The sequence below is a fragment of the Paroedura picta genome, chromosome 8, assembly GCF_049243985.1.
Source record: "Paroedura picta isolate Pp20150507F chromosome 8, Ppicta_v3.0, whole genome shotgun sequence".
Lineage (NCBI taxonomy): Eukaryota > Metazoa > Chordata > Lepidosauria > Squamata > Gekkonidae > Paroedura > Paroedura picta.
This window is the reverse complement of record NC_135376.1, coordinates 37219228-37241214: the sequence shown is the minus strand read 5'-3', so window position 1 is coordinate 37241214 and position 21987 is coordinate 37219228. Positions and strand designations below refer to the sequence as shown.

General features: G+C 41.9%; 1 protein-coding gene across 8 annotated transcripts in view; it reads right to left on the bottom strand.

Moving 5' to 3' along the window:
* Positions 1-7755: 7755 nt before the first annotated feature.
* CEP63 (centrosomal protein 63) overlaps positions 7756-21987 on the bottom strand; it is a 36386-nt gene continuing 22154 nt past the window's right edge. For 2 of the 8 annotated variants that reach the window (XM_077349105.1, XM_077349107.1), the window contains 7 exons: positions 21483-21629; positions 19077-19191; positions 18201-18398; positions 17915-17980; positions 14803-15008; positions 14016-14304; positions 7756-8283 (listed from right to left, as the gene is read on the bottom strand). In XM_077349105.1, coding sequence (XP_077205220.1) covers positions 8125-8283; positions 14016-14304; positions 14803-15008; positions 17915-17980; positions 18201-18398; positions 19077-19191; positions 21483-21629 — 1180 coding nt within the window. In that variant the 3' untranslated portion in view covers positions 7756-8124. Of the gene's footprint in view, positions 8284-11596; positions 11668-13252; positions 13502-14015; positions 14305-14802; positions 15009-17914; positions 17981-18200; positions 18399-19076; positions 19192-21482; positions 21630-21987 lie in introns of those variants that run through there. The other 6 variants (XM_077349106.1, XM_077349111.1, XM_077349109.1 and 3 more) reach the window with 6 other exon arrangements.

Sequence of the window (21987 nt, the reverse complement as noted above, 5' to 3'; positions counted from 1 at the left end):
GAGAGAACTATGACTGGCCCAAGGTCACTCAGCAGGTCTTAACCCCAACAGCAATCTGGCTGACTGGAGGACAATCCCATGGAGATCCTCCATTTGCCCATTTTGTCACTGTATTAATATAAAAGATCCCTGAGTTGGATCCAGTGGTTCATTTACACTAAGTGAAGAATTCTTTATTAGAGGAAGAGTCCCTTTCTCCAAAGACAATCTCTCGGTTAGTGGAAGAGAGCCACTGGATCCAAGACATAGACTTGGGTTCCAGTCACTTTGCTGAAGGGTGGCTCCCCTGCCAAGCCCAATGGGCTAACCAAGGACAACCCTTGTCCAAAGGGAACTCACAGCATCAAAACATAACTAAGTGCCCTGTCGAGAGGAAGGCATTTGAATCTATAAGTTAAATGAGTGGGTTTCTTTAAGGAAACTCATGTAGTGATTCAGAACTTCTTAGATCTAATTAAACATGCAGGCGCGTGATGGCCCTGGAGGTCTTCCAGTACTCCAACATTAATTTTTGATTACACACTTCATACATTCGTTGAATAGGACGAATTCTTTGCATCAGCTAAAGCCACCCCCTAGTAATTAATTTTCCTGAATGCCATTAAAATAGCAAGTTTTATCTGATTTCATGACAATATACATACTTTGTGAGAAGCCCTTATCAAACATGCCATTCTTTCTGCTCTATTCCTAGGATAAAAGTAACAGGTACCAGCTTAGAATTTATTCCGAGGATCAAGCGACCTGCAACTCAACCATATAGCAAGTTGCTTGGCTATAATAACAGCAACACATACAGTCTGCGTGTTTTAGATAGACAGGGCGAGGGGGAGTATTGTCTATCACAAGACTGCCATGCCTCAATTCACACAAACACCCCTCCCTCCCTCTTGTAAAATGCAACCCAGGGCACATCTCACTGGAAGAGACTTGGGCAGCAACTGCTGCACTAATCTGCCTGGTCCTGCAGAGATGCCACAGCTGAGTCGGCAGAGCTGACAAGCAGAGCGGCTTTCATTGAGTGAAGAGCTCTCTTTAAAGCGTAAGTCACAGGGAAGGAAAGTTTTCTTAAATAAAAAGGTGTGCCCCAGGCAACACTTTCCTTTCACAGAAAACATTTTTTTTTCAGAAGCTCTGTTAACAAAGGGATGGGAGAACATGTACAGAGTGCTTTTGAATTATCACAACTGGACCTGGTTCCACCCCAGGCTGGTTTAGTCAGAAGTAAAACCATTCTATATTCAAAGGAATTCATTTGCATGAAGCCTGCGTAGGAATGGAGCCTGAAACTGGGCTGGTTTTCTTTGAGCAAGGAAGCTTATGCTGTAAGGTAGGAGGAAGGCCCAGCCTGTTTGCAGGCTCCCTTCTCTTTTCATTCTGCAGCACATATGTCTCCGAGATTTCCCTTATTACAGAAAATGGCTGTCCTCCTGGGCTTGAAGGGGAAGGTGAAATGTCCTGAGGGTGGAGGACATTTTTTTAAAATCCTTAGTTTATTATAATGTATAGGACCGATTTTGAATGAGGAGAGATTGTAAAGAGACAGTACACACTTAGTTCCTTTGAGCATTGATGGTATACATTTTCTCTAGCTGACTGGTCAAGTTTTTCTTTGCTGTTTTTTAGATGTTGACACTGGCTAGGAAAACTATCATTAACACATATGTCTTAGCCATCACAAAGATTCAAAGGTGGCAGAAACTTCATAGCCACTGGATGCTATCTCTGAGGTCAGATTGCTCTTACCAAATTCCAAATAACCAACCTTTTCCAGTTATATTTATGGCACAGGAATATTTACACGGGCCACCTCTGGCATCCAGTAATGCAGACCAAGTTGGAAATAAATGCTCAAATCATCAATACGAAAAAGTACCCTGGACGAAAAAGAACCCTGGTAATCCTGCTCAGTTTTTTAAAGCCAAGGTTACATGAATATTTTTTCTCACCAGACAGACCAAGGGAAAACTCCTCTGCACTCCCTTTTTTCTAAGAGGGAGACTTCTCTATTGCTGAAACCCTACATGCTTGCATGTTAAACATCTAAAAAATTGCATGGAAGCGAAGAAAGGAAAGCAAAAAACAGGGACAAACATGGGATAGATAGACAACACCTACAGTGCACCACTGTGTCATAGTCAATGACCCAAACTAGATTGGAAGAAAAGCCAGTTGGTTAAGAGTATTGGATCCAGGTTCAAATCCCTGCTCTGCAATGACAACTTGCTGTGTGACCTTGAGGGAGTCAAACACTCTCAGCCTAACCAACCAACACAGGACTTTTGTAAAGATAAAACAGAGGAGAGGAAATGAATTTAAGATGCATTAGGCTCCTATTGGGGAGCCAGACAGAGTATAAAAGAATTAATAAAAAAATGTTGTACTTTAATCTTTTAAGCAAGTTACAACAGTTTCAGTTGAGAAGTTTTTAGAATAATAGGTCAATAATCAAATGTAGTCAAGATGACATACATGGGGTTTTTTTCTCCTCCCGAGGAAAACTTGATGGACCTGGACAATGAATTCTTGTGGGTCCACTGACCAATCAGACACTTAGAGGTAGGCATAAGAATGGCTCCTTGCCAAAAAAGACTGTCAGGTCTCCTATCATGGACAAAGCTGTCATGCTGGGCACCCTTCACTTCCATAAAGAGATAAAATCCTGCGGAAGGGGATAATTTAAAATTATTTTATGGCATTCTTCAATATAGGTTGATAAAAATTACATCTATCATATGCTCCAATGGTAATATGGCTGCAATCCTACATAATAATAAATCCGTTTCTGAGGCATTTTTTGGCAACCAGGTATATTGGAGTTTTTCCTTCCTGTAAACCATTATTCTAAACCAGGCCTTAATCCCAGTTCACTGTGCTGGCCATAGAAGACCTGCCCTGTCCTTTATAAAATCTTATAACCTCTATTTATTGTATTTACTAAAATGTTTTTAGGAGAATTGGTTCTTATGCCACTTTCCTCTACCAGGAGTCTCAAAGCGGCTTATAATTGCCTTCCCATTCCTCTCCCCACAACAGACACCCTCTGAGGTAGGTGAGGCTGAGGGAGCTCTGAAATTACTGCTCTGTCAGAACAGCTTTATCAGTCCCCCGACTGGTTGTATATGGAGGAGCAGGGCGGGGAATCAAACCCAGCTCACCAAATTAGAAGTCAGCACTCCTAATCACTGCATCAAGTTGGCTCTTTTAGTGCAATGCTATCTAATTTTGTAATTCTATTTCCTTGCACGGTTATGTGTATAATGCTGTTCTGATTGCATTGTTTTGAACTGTGTCAGCAAGAAAGGTGAACAGTAAATGAAGTAAATAGTGTAGAGGTTAAGAGTGGCAGCTTCTAATCTGGTGAGCTCCCTCCACATGCAGCCAGCTGGGTGACCTTGGGCTTGCCACAGTTCTGATAAAGCTGTTCTGACCAAGCTGTGCTATCAGGGCTCTCTCAGCCTCACCTGCTTCACAAGGTGTCTATTGTGGGGAGAGGAAAAGGAAGGCGATTGTAAGCCGCTTTGAGCCTCCTTCTGGTAGAGAAAAGCGGCATATAAGAACCAACTCTTTTTCTTCTTCTAAATAAATATACCATGTGCACAAAGATTGTTCCTGACCACCTCTGAAGATCTTAATGGACAGACAAGCTAACTGTTCATTACTATCTTCTATGTCTACTAAATACTAAATATTAACTAAAGCAAAATCCTTAAATACTCTTTGAACTCTTACAATAAGGATTACTAATTAAATGCACAAATTTAGAATTTGATTTCCAAAAGATTTTTAAATACGTAAAGTAGAAGGCACACATCTGGCTCAGACTCACAAACTCAAAGGAAACTCTTTGGTGTTCTTAAAAATCTCAGTTCAAAGACAAAACTCCCCTCAAGCTTCATTAATTATAAAACCGTTAAAGCTAACTGATTATTCTTAAGGGATGTTCAACATTCGGAAGGCATGGAAACCCTGCAGCCACAGATAAAAGCGCCTCAGAAGTCTGCAGTAGCTTTGTCATCACCCTCCAGGATAAACAAACTTCTTCCTCTTCCTCCAAAACATGCATATTTACACACATTAAGCCCACTCAAGAGACATTTTGATACTGCTTATGAGCTATACATATAAGTAACATTTTACTTATCCAGAACTATCAGACACCCTTGAGTATTTTTTGTATCCCTGTATATGCAGAGAAGGACCAGGAATGCCAACCTCCTTGCGCAATTGGTTCATCTCAAATTACGCATCCATTTTGGGACTAAGAGATTGCTCTGCCAAAGTTCAGAACTGTCTCAGGTTCTTGGCACCCGTATTATTCCAGCTCTCTTTCCAAGAACAAATCAATATTTTCCTAGCATTAACCAACAAAACTACCTCTATGGCTATAGGAAAATATATTAAGCAGCATAAAGCATGGGAGGAAATTCTGATAGTTCACAGACTTTGGGGATTAGATTACCCCAGTTATAGATATATATTTAAAAAATACTCAGAACATTAAAGTTTAGATTTGGGTGGTTTACGGCAGGAGAGGTGAGCAATCTAAACTTCCTCAGATGCACTTTAGCTGACTCAAACTATGTTAGGGTTTTCAAAATGATGGTTTTCAAGATTGGCAGCAGAGTCAGCTAAGCACTACTATATGACCTATGAAACCCCAAAGAAAGCTTTGTGACACTACATTGATGCATATATCGCTTTCTCTTTAGATTTAATCAGAGGTGAAAATTTAAGGTTGCATTCACACTCACATTTACATACCTGAAATATATTCGCCCACACAGTTGAAGCTTACATTTCAATCTACTTCTAGTCAAGTCTCTCTTTCCCCACCCCCACAATAATAACCATATTTTGTGCAGTTGTCATTGAGAGTACCTCTGGTATCAAGAGTTTTACATATGACATTGCAGTGCCTGTGCAAAGTTCTAGAATTAGGTATCAAATGGAGCCCCCCCTGGTGAAAAGCCACATAGCAGTACAACTATATTGGATACTGCACCAACCAATGGTGCAGCCTTATGCAATGTGCAGAAAATTCAGTGATGCAAATGGAGTACATTTCCTGCCATTCGTCCCCAGTAGTATAGCCTTGCTGAAAGCCTTGTAGGAGTTTGAGGCCCAAGGTCTGTGGGGCTACAGTGGCAATTTCAGTGACACTTCAGATCAATATCATTGTATCTGGAGCTATTGTACAATTTGAGTGGAATGGCCATCCCAGCAGCTAGGGTGCCTCCCAACCTCCATCCTAGCCCTGAGGTGGAAATATGCTTGACTTACAAGTCACCAGTGTTATTGTTCTCAGATTTAGGAAGGAAAAGCCTGGGCTTCTTTTGTGTTTCTCACGTGTTGCCACCCTCAGTTTTTGATTTTTTAAACTATGACCCTAACTAAATGAATGACAAATCACCACATTGCCTTAATTTTATCTGAAATTGCATTGGGAAGTATCCATAAGTACTTGCATGTTGGGGAAACTATTCCTATGGAATTCATTTCCATGTGGAAGATGTAGAATTCCTTGTAAATATTCAGTTGTTCATAGTGTTGGGACAGAATGGCCAGTTTCCAACCACAGGAAATGCTTTTTGTTCATTTTGATGGGTATTTCTACAGAATGGAGTAAATCAAAACTCATGTTATTGTTTTGGCATGTCTTCTTGTTGGTTGTGATTGTACGTCATCCATCAGAGTTAAACTACTGTGGGTGCAGGTCCTGAGAAGAATGGGATAAAGCCATAAAAAGGAAAAACTCAACAAGCATAGCATGCTAGCAAGTTGGGAAGAGGACTACTCTTGCAGGCAAAATATGGATACAGAGCAAGGGTTCCCCAAATCATGATCTGATTAAAAAGTTGCTAGTGAAGCCCAGCAGCAATTTCCTCAGGTTTCACTGTATCTAGACATACAAGCATCTCACATTTGCTGTCAGCCTCACCCACCCCACAGGGTGTCTGTTGTGGGGAGAGGAATGGGAAGGCGACTGTAAGCCGCTTTGAGCCTCCTTCAAGTAGGGAAAAGCGGCATATAAGAACCAACTCTTCTTCTTCTTTCTTCTTCTTCTTCTTCTTTTTCCTTCTTCTTCTTCCTTCTCCTTCTTCTTCTTCCTTCTCCTTCTTCTTCTTTCTTCTCCTTCTCCTTCTCCTTCTCCTTCTCCTTCTTCTTCTGTCAAAGTGATATCAAGACCATCATACAGTAAAGGCAAATTAGTGTTATCATGGGAAGTAAATAACTTTGCATCAGGAGTCCACACTCCCAAAGCTGGACATTGTAAAATGGAAGCCTGTATGGTATAGTGGTCAGAGCAGGGGTAGTCAAACTGCAACCCTCCAGATGTCCATGGAATACAATTCTCATGAGCTCCTGCCAGCAAATGCTGGCAGGGGCTCATAGGAACTGTAGTCCATGGACATCTGGAGGGCCACAGTTTGACTACCCCCTGGGTCAGAGCATCAGACAAGGATCTGGGACACCCAGGTTTAAAGCTCCACTATACCATGAGCCTCTTGTGGCGCAGAGTGATAAGGCAGCCGTCTGAAAGCTTTGCCCATAAGGCTGGGAGTTCAATCCCAACAGCCGGCTCAAGGTTGACTCAGCCTTCCATCCTTCCGAGGTCGGTAAAATGAGTACCCAGCTTGCTGGGGGGTAAACGGTCATGACTGGGGAAGGCACTGGCAAACCACCCCGTATTGAGTCTGCCATGAAAACGCTAGAGGGCGTCACCCCAAGGGTCAGACATGACTCAGTGCTTGCATAGGGGATACCTTTACCTTTACCTTTACCTTTACCTTTATACCATGATGCTTGCTGGGTGGTCCTTGGGCCAGGCCTTATCTAAGCACCACAGGGTTGTTCTTGTGACAATAAAACACAGAAGGGAGAAAGATACTGTAAGCTTTGTTGGAGTCCCCATTAGGGATAAAAGCAGGGTACAACTAATATTTATAAAAAGGAAATCTTTTCTGTCATATTCATGGGCTTTTCTGATATGTGGAAATAAAGTTAGGCTAAACAACAGATTTAAAAAAAAATGTAATCAGAAAAAGTTATTTTCTGATATGTGGAAATAAAAGTAGGTTAAGCAACAGATAAAAAAAAAACCTGAATAGAAAAAGTTAAAGAATTCAGCCAAACAAGGATTTGGATGGGGAAAGCCTGAATGTCTCATCACATTTTGAAATTTTACTGTAAATGAAATCTTGAGTTTTTTTACTTCAGATTGAAATCTTATTAGAAATTCAGCTAAGATTACCCAAAGAGCAACTGGCAGACAGGCCGAGTTGGAGGTAGGAAAGGGTAATTGGTTTTCTCAAGGACGAGCTCCATTTCTTGCTGGAGCTAAACCACCTCTTAAAAGCTGTCTGGCACACTGACCAGGCTCCTAAATTTGTTCTTATGGCTGTGAACAGCTGCTCTGGACTCCATAAGGCAGCTGTTGTAGAAGCAAAATTGATCTCATCTATCGGTGTTTACTGCTTACATAGAATTCCACCTTCTGATCCAGCTTACCTTATACAGTATTGCACCTTCCTCTTTTTAAGAACATTCCAGCAGAAACAGCTGATATTAATTCAGTATTTGGTATGCAAGCGAGGACAAGAGCAACAAGACTCAGGAACCATTTACCAACACCACAGGAGAACAAGAACCAAAACTACAAGCCAAACTACAAACCAAAACTACAAAACTACGTGGTTACTCAAGCTTAACAACACGTAGCAAATAGTCATGAAAACAGATTGCTATCTGATACTCATTGTGACTCATTGCCTTTATTTAAATAACAATAAAATAAGAAACTCTCTAACAGTCTTGTATATATCTGTGAATTAATATGTTAAGTTCTTTCCATGGAGTCTGCGACACAACTCCCTCTTTCAGGAACCATTTATTGCTTTTGTGTTACTGTATACTCAAGGGAAGCAGGATGCAATACGGCAGCTAGAAAGCTTTTAGCAATAGTTCAGTTGCTATGATCAGACAGAGTTTTGTTTCAGATAAAACTCACTTTCTTGGTTTTACCGCAGCTCAACAGCTGCAAGGACCACAGGCACTTCTACCCACTGCTGGATGCATCTCGCATTAAGCCGGCTGTCACCAGTCAGATCTCTTGAAGCAGTGTCACTGCTGGTGTGAGTACTGCTGTACTGTCTTTTCACTCTCCCTTTTCAACTCCTCAATATGCGCATCCAAGCATTCCAAGATATGCTGAGATCGTACTTCCTCTTCTTCTAAGAATTTGGTAGCAATCACACCAATGTTTGCAGTAGGTAGAGGGCTCTAAAAAGAAAATGCAAGGGTTGAACGTTGGAAAAGGAGGAGTCTTCTGACCTACTGTGATGGAGAAAGCACTGCACTACAAACATCAGTTTGCATACATTGATGGAAATCCACAAGTTTCATCCCTTCATCTTAAACACAAATGAAATCCTCATTACCAAGGTAGCCAGAAATTTAGCTGCATTGATTAAAACACTCTCAAGTCATTTTAACAACAACCTCCACACTTCGTAAATGACTTTAAGTACATTTCAAATTTGTTTTTCATATAGCTGTTGCCTTTAAAGTGGCCAAGAATCTGAAATTTCCTTAGGGACACAAAACCCTCAGTTTTCACTAATGATACATGGACTGGTCTAACACATTTTAGCTTTCTGAAGTGAGCCAGCATTCTTGCTTTATGTGAGTTATGACCTGGAGACAGATGACATGTCCAACGAGTACAACTTTGTAAATGTTTCATCAGGCTACCAATCCACAAATAATTACAGTAATTTGAATGGAGTTGGTGAAAGTATAAGCCAGAGGTGTTGTAAAGACTAACAAAGTGGATTCCTACAAAAACTTTCCTGAGTTAGAGTCCATTTCATTAGATGCATGCAGTGTATATCCATTAGGCCAGTTTATATATACTACAGAAAGATGGAGGGGGGGGAATGAATGTCACAAAGGAAGTCCAACTTAAAACACAATCCAATCCAAAGTGAATATCTTTCTGTAGCCAAGTCTTCCAGTATCAGAGTGACCTCTTTCACCAAAAATCATGTCTTCTTTGCAGTTAAGAAGCAAATCGTGGGATTGTAGTTGCTAATTTGCAGTTTGGTTTCAAGATGTCAATATTGCAAAGGGTTACAAGCCCCAATGAAACATTCTCAGGACTAAGATACAGCTTCTTCACTGTGCCCCCGTCATTTAAAAACCTACCTCAGCAGTCATATAGTTTAGGAAGTACAAGATCTTGGAAATTTTCAGACTTGGTTTTTAAGTCCATATATCTTGATGTTGCATAGGTTGTATAAAGGACAATTGGTGCCCAACACTGCCTCTTCAGAAGATATTTAACGTTCATTCTAAGCATTAATTCAAACTGCAAGTACTTGAAGTCTTAAGCAGGTATTGATCAGAGTACTTTAAGCAGGGGTAGTCAACCTGTGGTCCTCCAGATGTCCATGGACTACAATTCCCATGAGCCCCTGTGAACAAATGCTGGCAGGGGCTCATGGAAATTGTAGTCCATGGACATCAGGAGGACCACAGGTTGACTACCCCTGCTTTAAGGATTGCATTCCTTTCACAAAAATGAATCTGCCAAAGTGATAAAGCTGTAGGTTCTGCTAGATGAGCGCCAACTCTCAGCTGTGAGGTCCATGTGCACAAGAGACAAGGTCATTTGGTAGTGGCACCTTGCCTATGGAATGCTCTCCCTACTGCTACTTGCCAGGTATCCACTGTTTGAGCGTTAAGTGCCAAGTAAAGATGTGTTTACTTGGCCTAGGCATGTGGCAATCAGAAAGATTTTTTGGTAGCTATTCTGGACACTTTGTCTTCAAAATTTACTAGATGTTTCAATATTATAGTATTCTTACGTCCTTACTATTTAACTTGTATGTGCATTATACATTGTAAACTGCCCCTAGAACCACCAGGGGGCAGTAGAAAAATATAAGCAGGGACCTGCAAGAAACGCGTGGGGAGGGGGCATTTCCCCTTGCTTCCTCCCTCCCTTCCCCTTTCTCCATCCTGCCACCTCAACTCTTAACTTTCTCCCCCATGCCAGTGACTCTCTATGCCCCCATCCAATTGCTCTCTTCCTGCCCCCAACACTTTTTCTCTTCCTGCCCCCCTACCTGATCACTCACTCTTTTTGTTTGTGTACAGCCCTCTCCACTGTGCCCTTCCACACAGTCACTCTTGGTGGCTCACCTGGAGTTGCTCTAGACAAATAATCAGTCCCTGCCCCCACTCTATGCAGCTTGCCCAGAGCAGCTGTGGGCAAGCTAGCAGAGTCTTTCCTCTCTCTCATACACACACACACACACACACACTACATACCCCACTTCCATCTTTGCTACTTGCATGGAGCAAAGTCTTCCCTCCCCACCCTCTGCAACTTGCCTGGGGCAGTTCCAAGTGAGCCAGAGGGGTATTCCACCTCCCCCATAGCTTGCTCAGAACAGTTCCAGGTGAGCTGGCACTCTTCTCCCTCCTCTACTTTCTGCAGCTCTTTCAGAGCAGCTCTAGCCAAGCAGGCTGCTGCACCCCCATCACTGGGCTCAGCATGGCTGCCACACAGCTGATGCTGGGCCTGAGGAAAATTATTATTTGGAAGAAATGTCAATTTCCCACTTTTTAAAGTCAGATTTTTCTGCAAATGTAGGGAGTCCCCTGAGTTTATAGAAACATCTGTATGGCCCTGATCCATGTATTTAAGTATCTGCAGAGAGGATCACAAGTCACTAATATAGTATATAGATTTTAGGTGGTATGTATTGTAAATGGCTAAAAACTGTGACAATCAATCACATAGGACAGCATTTCCCAGCCTGTGGAACTGGATCATGGAGTTCTGTAGGCTTGTGGCAGACCTTTCCCTCTTTGCCTGGGGCCTGGCTGAAATCACACTAAATCTCTGATGTGGAGAAGGCAGGGCAACTTCCTTGCCCAACCCAGTAGAAGCGAGCTCCACGTTCCTCCTTTCCCAGTAGGTAGTTGAGGTGAACTTCAGGATGAGTGCAAAACATATTAAGAGGCAGTTTCTGCCGCAGCAAACCTGTTTGCTACCTCCTGGCTTCATCTGTCAACTGCCAGGGAAAGGAAGCGTGGGACAGAGGCTGGACACTGCAGTGGGGGAGTAAGGAAATGGGCAATAGTCAGCTGCTTGAGAAAAAAAATGACAGGAATGGCCTTTGGTAACGATGGGAAAGGCCTGAAAGCCCATCAGATCTAATGGGAGCCAGGAATGCTAGTAGATTTGCATGGGTTCCACTAAAATACATTTCAGCCCACAAAACTCGCAACAAAAATGTGGAACAGCAAGAAATGAGCCGTAGGTCTGGAATGACAGCCTCCAAAGTGGAATTACAGCCTCTATGCCCAGACAGATTGCCCTGGGCCCAAAAATGAAAGTCCCCAGAGTAGAATGATGGTCCTGGGAGTAGAAGAAAAATGTTCTAGAATGGTAAATGCTAGTTTTCAGAGTGGAATGACTGAGGATAGCATAAGTGTTTTAGGACTGAAATGGCAAGCCCCAGAGTAGAGTGATGGTCTCTGAGACAGAAGAAGAGTTGGTTTTTATACCCCTGTTTTAACTCACCTTCTCTTCCACTCCCCACCACAGACACACTGCGGGGTAGGTGAGGCTGACAGAGCTCTGACGGGACTGCTCTGTAATGAATTACAATAAAGCCCAAGCAAGTTAGTTGCCATTCTTGCAGCTCATTATATCCAATAAGACAGGGAAACTGCTTTGCCACAGCTTTCTAAACAACTTTGAGCTTTGGACATGATTCTAACATTCTATTTTATTTTTAAAGAAGATAACAGTCTGCTCTGTTGATTCATGAACTACTGACTAGCTTTTTTAAGTTGCTATTTCACTGAGTGAGGTTTGCAATCAGTATAGTAGCGCTGATGGAAGAATGTACCTTCCTCTCACATTATGTATTATTTTTTCAATCCAAGAAGGATCTCTCTGACATGTTACCCAAGGCTGTATCTCACAAGCTTAAAATCCCAGCTTCATTCCTTCCCACACACTACCACTGTCAGAGATAGAATGTGGGACTCTGGGTGGGATGCACTGGTCAGAGCTGATTATCAGTTGATGATCAGAAGATGCATAGTTTTTAGAAACCGTCGTGTTTCCCAAAAGGAGAAATGTTCCACTGAAGTTACAAAGGATGTCAGACATCATGGAAGAAATCCTTCAATTCTAAAGCAGTATTTAAGAGAGAGAGGAGCTTCAGGATTAGAATCTGAAGCTTTGAACTAATTTCCATGCTTTGCTTTTTCCCTCTCTCTATTTTAGAGAAAAAGTGAATTGGGTGGCGGCGCTGGGACCTGGCTCTGAATACCCAGTGTATCAGCCTCACTCCCTGATTCTGGGTTTATATTATATACCTTAAATAAAACTGTTGTTCGTAAACTGTTGTTGCTGGTCTCAAACTTTGTTCTGTTTCTTCCAAGTAGGCATACAAAGGATTGTGTATTTTGACATACCTGAGATACATTCTTAGTGCTGTTTGTGTTTTCTTTTTAATTATATTTTAAGAAGCCAAAGAATAATTTTTATAGCTCAGGAAGCTATAACGTGCAATCAGACAGTTGTGATCTTACAGTTGTATAAAAAACTCCTATGAATAACTATGTAAGTGTAATAAATATTTCCGTATTAATAGGTGCAGAGCCAGCTTTGTGTGTGGTTAAGAGTGGTGGCTTTTAATTTGGTGAGCCAGGTTTGATTCTCCACTCCTCCACATGTAGCCAGCTGCCTGATCTTGAGCTAGTTACAGTCCTGATAGTGCTGTTCTCACAAAGCAGACCTCTCAGAGCTCTCTCAGTTCCACCTACCTCACAGGTTGTCTGTTGTGGAGAGAGGAAGGGAAGGCAATTGTAAGCTACTTGGAAACTCCTTCAGGTAGTGAAAAGTAGGGTATAAAAACAAACTCCTCTTAAGTAATTTTTTGCTTGAATAAATTAAGTTATATAGGCAAACGTGAAGCTAAAATGCAAAAAACAAAACAAAAACAATTGCTTTCAAAAACCTCTGGTCCAAAACTCATGTTACAATAAATTAATGGGTAACTGCACCAAGTAAATTTGAATGTGTGGGTCAACATACCAAAAAAGCTGGGAACCAATAACACAGAACACAAAATATGAATCATAAATAACCAGACCTAAACATTTTAAATAAGTGAGTCATGCATTGCTCAAGTATAAACTGAAAGCCCAGATAAACAAAGCAAAGTTAGGCAATATACATTTAATTTATGTGCAAGAGTGATTCCTGCTACTTGGTTGCACTTTTTCTGCTGAACAATCATGAACACGAGCGGGTGAAGTTCCTGCACACTTCCAAACATCTTCCAGTGGTTTAAAAAGCCTTGCCATTCCATGTTCAGAGACCACCTTATACAAGTTATAGTTCTCATAATTTACTAGATGACGTGAGCCACCTCAGACTTCTTCTGCTCTCCCGTGTCCATATGGCTCCTCTCTGAAAAAATTAGGATGATAAACAGCTATTGACTGGGTCTGCCCACCTAGGAAAGTAACTGCAGAGCACCAGGGACATGTGCTTAACTGCTAGTGCTGAACCGGGCAAGCTCATGAGTGAGAAAGAAAGCACCTGTAATGGGGCAGAACTGAAGGGAGACCAAAGACCGAGCCCTCCCTGCTATCCCAGATTTCCATGTATCTGAAGTGAAATGGCGCAAGGTGTGATTGAGCGCTTGGTCTTGCACTGAACGCTGACAGTATCACACTCATGAATGGAGGAAGAGACACAACACTTCCTGTCTCAGTCAAACTTGGGAGGACCCATTTCCATGCTGTTTTTGTGAGCAATTCACTGCCATCAGAATTCCTGGTAGGCTTAACTTAAAAGATATTTTTGTGTCATTTGGGGGTGAAATTTTTCAAACAGATAATCTGAGAGAACAATATAAATCCCAGCACTTTCACTTTAGTGTTAGACTGCACATTCATATGTTTTTATTCTTACTACTTACCAAAGGTGGAAGTTCCCTTTCATGACTTATATCACATTTTTCCAATACTTCATCAGTAAGTTTCTTGTTTCCAAGTTGCAATGAACCTGACCCCAGGTGAGGGTCACAGGACAAGGCTTCAGTTGATGTGCCCCTACTGACCTTAGGGGATAATGCAGCTGGAACCATTCTAGATGATGAACACTCCGCTTTCTGGATTTCTTCTTCATAGTGCTGAATAGTAGTGTCAAACCTAACCTGAAGGGCTCTCATTTCTTCTTCATGCTTGCACTGCAGCTCCTCCACTCTCCTAAAAATACATTGGCAATAATCATTTCAAATTATGACAGGCAAGTTCTTTTTACCTACCAATATTACACCTAAATGCTTAGGGCTCTAGAAACAGCTTCCACTGATACAGGTAAAAATCCTGGAAGCAGAGAAAACATGTAGAGAATTCAAAGAGTAACAGTACAGTGATCCCTGGGGCTACTCAATGTATAGGTCAATAGTAGAGCTGCATTTTCCATATCAATGTTCCATCAAAAGATTTGCAAGGGACTGGGGGGAGGAAGACCGACAAACTGACAACAACTGGTTGAATTAATATAACTTTATCCAACATTTTCCAAACTGCTTTGTTAACAGTGGCAATAAACAAAGGAATAAATTAGAGCTCTCCCACAATCAAACTACAATTATGAGGAAGTCTGAAGGTTCTAAAAAGGTATTTCGGAGTGTCTTCAGAATTTACTGCTGGCTAAAACAAGAAGTATTACAGACTTCCCCAGGCTGTGCAGATCCTTACCTGGCCTCTGTATTCTTGATCTCAGTCACTTGTTGCTGTAAATGCTGCAAAATACTCTCATATTTCTCCTGGGAGACCTGAGAGGAAGCTTCCAGTTTGGCTCGAGTTTCTGCTAGTTCCCTCTGTAGTTGCTGGTTCTCAGCCTCCACTTTATTTAGGGCCTTGGCATAACTTTCCTGGAGTTCTGTTACAGGTGTGATTTTCACCTTACAAAGACAAAAATAATTCACTGAGTAGTACCTGGTTTTGTTCACAAGATCAGGTCTATCTAAAGTTAGCAATGCGATTTTAAGAAAATTTCCAAGGCTTCTACTAGGGAAAAAATCCCTTCAGAGTAAAATCAATCACAGGTTGTCTGACCAAGTCCATCTAGACAGACTGAACTAATCAAACCTACAGAGTTACCAGCTTCCCTCATTCGTCTCAATTGGGTGTGAACTTCAAGACCAATTTGTGATCACTTAAACGTCAGTCACATTAAATATGTTCCAGCTGTACAGCTCGCCATTCTACACCCAAAGCCAATAGGACTTCCTGCTTGGAGCTGGGTGTACTCTGAACCTCCTGACATTCCATTCGTTTCAAACTGCGATGTGATTAGTGTATTTGCTGGCTGGAAAGAAAAGCTTGAATAACCAGCTGGGACTTGCTCCTCTAGAGCAATGAGTCCAAGATCCTATTACAGACAAAACCAACCACACTTGCAAACACAAATCAGAACATAAGGATACCAGCTCCACAGCCTAGAGTAAAACAAAATATCCATTTTTAGAATGCCAGTTCCAATTTTTCACCTCAGGATTTAACAAGTAAATTAGTAAAATTATGTAATTCAATTCACGCACACAGCATGATAAAGAATGAGCAATGCTTTACCACTCCTGGACACACTGAAATCTCACCCTAGCTTTTCAGGTGACATTTTCCTTCTTCAATTAGAGTAGAAATATATAACTTCATAGTTTCTTGGTTTTGTTCCTCCCCATAAGATCAAACTGAACAAGATGTTGATAAATTCATGTGGTGGGTACCTTATCCCACAAGTAGCTTGTCTGAAAATGTATAATGTTGGATGGATTAGGCACCCTAAATTTCTCGTCGCCCAGTATGACAGGCTACTGTAATATAGCCTTTCCTTACTAGACATGTTCAAATACTTTCTCATCTATAAAGTTCACTGAGTGACCTTGGCCCAGTCATACATACTTAGTCTTCACAGGGTTCTTCGGATGAAATAGAGAATCTCTGCAGCAAAAACTGGGGGGGGGGGATTTTGCAAGCCCAGCAGAACCCAGTGCTAATGCAGCTCAAAAGGACTGATGTTAAACATGAAATAACAATCCAAAAACAGGGTGGGAGGAGTGTTGAAGTCCAGCAGAACTAGTGAAATGTACTAGTACCTAACACAGGGGTAGTCAAACTGCGGCCCTCAAGATGTCCATGGACTACAATTCCCAGGAGCCCCCTGCCAGCGAATGCTGGCAGGGGGCTCCTGGGAATTGTAGTCCATGGACATCTGGAGGGTCGCAGTTTGACTACCCCTGACCTAACAGAACCCAGTGCCAATATGGCAATGCCAGTTCAATCACAATCCAAGTGTGTATGTGGGGAGGGGGGGGAGTGTGGGAAGCCCAGCAGAACCAGTGTAATATACAAAGTGCTAGTAGTACATTGTAATCACAGAGTGGCTAGAAGAACCCAGTGCCACTGTCATTGCAAACTTAAAAGAATTGATCTGAAAATTCCAATCCAAGGGGGATGAGATTTTGCAAGCCCTGTGCAAGAAAATGGGAAGTGAACACAAAGGAACTTCAGCAAAAGGGTGGGGGTACCCTCTTGAAACTGACAACAGTGTTTCTAGGCCTGTAGAATTCTGCCCAACTCGCTCATTTGCTGAACATTTTGTTTGAGCAGACACAGTCTGTCTGGAAATGTATCCATTCAGGAATCCTATATATCACACTGAGCTCCTTTCCGACTGAACTGAAAATGAACAAACTTTTAGCTACTGAAAGACATTTTTATTTTGGATACACAGGGTGTTATTAATTTGGAGGAGTACAGTCCTAAGTCTAGGGCCATGAAATGAAATTGGTCAAGGCTTTTACCATGGAGAGGCGCACTTCCAGGAGGTAGTAAAAATGATTAAGGATAGGAAGATGTCCCAGCTCCGGATGCCAAGGAAAGAAGAAAAGGAGTAGGGAAGATGCCACTGACTGATGAATGCCACCTAATATGCAGGAGACATCCCATGACGATTCAGGGCAAAGCGTGCCTGATCAACAGCTTCCCAGGTACCTTCCAGGGCAGGTACTTTCTCATAACACTGCTCATTTTGAATGTCAAACAGAAGTCTTCACGGTACCTTCATACAAGTGGGCACGTGAAACAAAGTTAAGTTGAAATACTGATCACATTTTGTGACATTCACGGTACCCATTGGCTTCTCCAGGGATCATCCAAGGAGAAAAGTCATTTCTGATTGGCAAACCTGATTTTGTCACTAATATAGAATAATTCTAACCTGCTGCAGCTACACAGACAAAACAAGTCCTACCATTTCAGCAACATATGACCAGGGATAATAATGTACAACAGCATCATAATTATTAAGAAGATACAAGTGATGTACATGTGACACTGATCATACGTCTATGATTAGTGGCAACATAACTAGTTTCAAATAAGTTACTATACATCTATGGTTCAACCAAAACATCATGTGAACAGACTTTAAATGCCACCTTTTACAGCTATTTAGCACTACATATTTCTTCACAAATCTTCACTTAAGGCTACTAACACTGACCCCTTGTGGTCACAACAGATAAAATACATGTACCAGGAGTTCTGTGTCTCTTTATCCCAATCCTTAACATGTTTACTCAGAAGTCAGTCTCACTGATTTCCCTTAAGCTCCACTGAGTCCTTGTACACTTTCGGTGCCTATACCTCCCATCTTCAGGGTAAAAATATCAGATCACCTTTCTGCTTTGTGTAAATATATGAAAGATGTTCTTCTCTACACAACAAACACCATAGCTAAGTGCTATCCAGAGGCGACAAGTATACTTCACTGGAAATGTCACACCTCCATCACTTCATGTCCTACCTTCTGCAGCATTTCTAAGAGATGGTGATTTTCTTGCCTGAGAGCTTCTAGCTGAGACAGGACAGCCTTCAGAAAGATAATTTTTAAAAAGTTAGCACTTGATTTGTTTTCAGTTGTCAGTATATGCCACCCAACAAGATAACTAATTGTTGTTCAACCCATCAATTCCCATCTTGAGAGAATCTTTTAAATTTAGCCCATGGTGCCAAAGGGCCAGAAAAAAGCATGCATTCTGGCTTTTGATCATCATAAAGCAGAATATCTGTAAGCAGACAAGCCATTGTACCCTGTGCTCCACTGCCTTTCGTTCTGCTTTTTCAATCTCCAGTCTTAGCTGCTGATCCAAGTTCAAAGAAGAACCATTAGTTGAGGCAATCATGATGTCGCGCTGGTGTAGCTCCTGTGTTAGTTGGGAGACCTCTTGCTTCATTCCTTCCAACTCACTACTGTGACTTTGCTCCACATGGGACAACTGCTTCTTCAACTAAACAAGAATGCATATGAATTTTCAATGATGCACTGCAAAGATGGTCAACAAATGGATTTGGGATATTGCGACATGGGCCAACATCAAGTTTGCTGGTAGCTGGTAGCAGACTATCTCCAAATCCCCTCACTGTAATAGTTCTGCCTCCCTTTTCCATATACAACCACTTCCTATGTTCTGAAGAAGACATACTCAGCAGAATCAGGAATTCATTCATGATAAAATGACAAATTATCCACAAATAGAGAAGTAAACTGTGTTATTCACATTCTGGTAATGGTAATAATCCTTGCCTCACCCCCACCCTGTGCCTACGAGGTTTCCATTGGACACATTGCCAATAAAAGTTGTACAGAGACAAAGTGCAGTGTATCTGTAGGAAATACTTGGATTTGTGGTTTGTAGCACTGATCCAACACTAGTATTATAAATAATATAACAAAAATAAAACAGGACAGTCTTCTAAATGTTTTAAATTGTTTCAAATTTTAAAATACAGTGCCTTAGAGTACTAGACTGTTAAATACAATGCAATTGTGGTACAGAACGTATCAACTGACATCCTATACTTTGTTCACGTCATCATCTTGTAGTACCCAACAGTAAACATTTGACTTTTGCACATTCCAGTAACACTCAAAAATATTTTCATGCAACACCACCAAAGGGCCTTACCTTATTAATCTCAGCTTTGGCCTGGGAAAGGTTCTGTTCCATCAACTGTAGCTCATGCCACTTCTCACTCAACACTTCGTTCAACTGGATGCACTTTGTATTTGCAAATCCTAGACTAGAGTCCAGAAAGTCAGGCTAAGCAAAACTAATCACAAGGTACTGTAGGAGTACAACACAGGCCCAAGGGATTTGGCAGCCATTTTGCTTTCCTGAAACCTCACTTACAACCCAAACCATTCTGATGCAAATCACAGTCTGAACATTTCTGGACACAGCCAAATAACAGGAAGTTTATTTGACAATTCATGACTAGCTCAAATATTTTAACTGAAGAAAACTCTAGTTACTATTCAGTTCAGCAAGCATGCATGATTCCTGGATCTTGCATTTATTTATTTACAGTATAGTAATGCCTTATTCTAAAGCAACACTCATTAAAGCTTAAGCCAGAATTCTAAATGACTAACAGTGCCATACTGAACAGAGTGGAATCCTTCTATGACCACTGATAGCAATGGTCTTAAAAGAGTAACTCTAGTTAGGATTGGCACCATAAGGCATCCAAATCACCAGACTTTCAAACTGTAATTTAAACTACCAATATAAAACCACCTATTAGTAGAGTAAATGCAACAACAGATTAGGCACATCTTAAACCAGGGGTAGTCAAACTGCGGCCCTCCAGATGTCCATGGACTACAATTCCCAGGAGCCCCCTGCCAACGAATGCTGGCAGGGGGCTCCTGGGAATTGTAGTCCATGGACATCTGGAGGGCCGCAGTTTGACTACCCCTGTCTTAAACCATTAATGATTAGGAACCGCAATGATTATGTTTCCTTCAGAAATAGATGCTGCTGAAAAACCAGCAGCAAGGAAAAATAGGTCTCATTCCTTTTAGTTGGTCTACAAAGTCCCCCCAAAATAATTATTTCCATTTTGTCTAGATTGCATTAAAGGTTATTCATTCATATCCAGTTCATTACAAAGCTCAGAACAGAGCAGACATCACCTCTTATCAGTTAGTAAACCATGTATTTTCAGAACTGATAGATCTCTTGCTACCTGATTGGTCCTTGGACAGGAATGGCCCTCCCCTGTAGCTGAGCCCCTGTTGGGAGATAGCCCTCAGTCAGGAAGGGCTGATAAGGAGTCAGCTCTCTACCCCCAACTTCCTGTCGCTCTTGGAACATGCTGGGTGGAAACGCTGAGTAGCTCAGGCATGGAGGGAGAGAAGAAGCAGCAGAGGTGGGCCCAGTGAGTAGCCCTGGTGTAAAGGGAGGGAGAGGAGGAGTAGCTCGGCCCTGGAAGGAGGGAGAAGAGAAGCAGCAGCAGCATAAGAGCTGGACCCAGTCAGCAGCTCAGCCCTAGAAGGTGTGGGGGGAGAAGGATAGCCTACCCCAATGAGTTGTCCTAGTGGAGAAGTTGGGGGGGGGGAGAAGCACAGCCTGCCCCAATGAGTTTCCCTGATGTAGACGTGGGGGGGGGAAAGCATAGGTTGCACCCAGTGAGTTGCCCTGGTGTAGAAGTTTTGTTGCCTACAGGCTGGCCACAGAATCCCCCCTCCCAAGCAGCCCTTTTCTCCAGAGGAACTGTTCTCTGCAGTCTGATGAAGAGCTGTCATTCTGAGGGAGGCTGGCATCCCTGGATCGCTGTATGGCACAAGGCCACAGTCTCCCCTCCCCAGCAGCCTTTTTCTCCAGGGAAACTGATCTCTGCTATCTGTAGATGAGCTGTCATAGCAAAATTCCACCTCTATAACCTCTTGGATGCTTTAGGATGCTTTGGGCTGATCATGCGTTGAGCAGGGGGTTGGACTAGATGGTCTGTATGGCCCCTTCCAACTCTATGGTTCTATGATTCTATGAATAGCCTGTACCCTCAGGTGACACTGCCTCAAGGATTTCAGATAGAACCAAAATAATAGCTAAGTCAGACTGTACACAAATATTTTATCCACAAAGTTATTTCCCCCAAAAAAGTCATATCAGATTACTTATGATACTCATCAAACCCTGTGAAGGACTTTCAGTCACTTTTAAAGTAACTGTGCCCCTGTTCAGTGACTGGGGCTATAATGTTAGCAGAGAAGTAAGCTTCATTACACTACTCTGCAAAAAAAGAAAGAAACAGAACAAGTAATAGTATTCAGCCAAAGTCTGTCGGGATCTTCTATCACTTAAGCATTAGTGCATATTATTATTTATTATAAATTTAACAGCTGGCTATCCTGAGAGACACAACTCATAGCTAACGTAAGTCCATGAGAATTCCAAGTATGCAAAGGAGCATTTCTAAATAACCAAAGTATCCAGGGACTATGAGGACGCAGGCCTTATTTTCCAGACAATAATTCCCAAAGATGACTTATTTCTTATGCATGAGAAATGTTGTGTTTTATCATCTACCTGCCCTCACGGTGAGTCACCTCAGCTTGTAGACTGGCTTTGTTCTTATGTTCATGATCTAGCTGCAGGAATACTTTATCCAACTCTGGCCCATCATGGTAGATTTCTTGTGCTCCCTGACTGTTCTGCAGATGCTCTTCCAGTGACCTGTACAGGAACACAGTTCAGTCCCTACAAACCTTAGGCTCCCAGCATCCAAACAATTTCTGCCACACCATTTCCATTATAAAGGCAGACTACCCCTTACACAGGGAAAAAAATGCTGCAATGTACTTTGTATATCCAAAGGGTCAATGAAACTACAGCTGCAAGTTACCACTCTCACCATTAGCCCTGCAGACTGAAGAAGGGATCAGGAACGCCCCTCGCCTTTTTTTACATCTTCCGCTCTAGGCTGGCAGAGGTGACCTGCTATTGTCTGTCTTACCCTCAAAATAGTGAATAGCAATCATTGAGAGGTGTTTTGGGATTTTAATCAAAACTGAGCGATACAAACAGACGGACT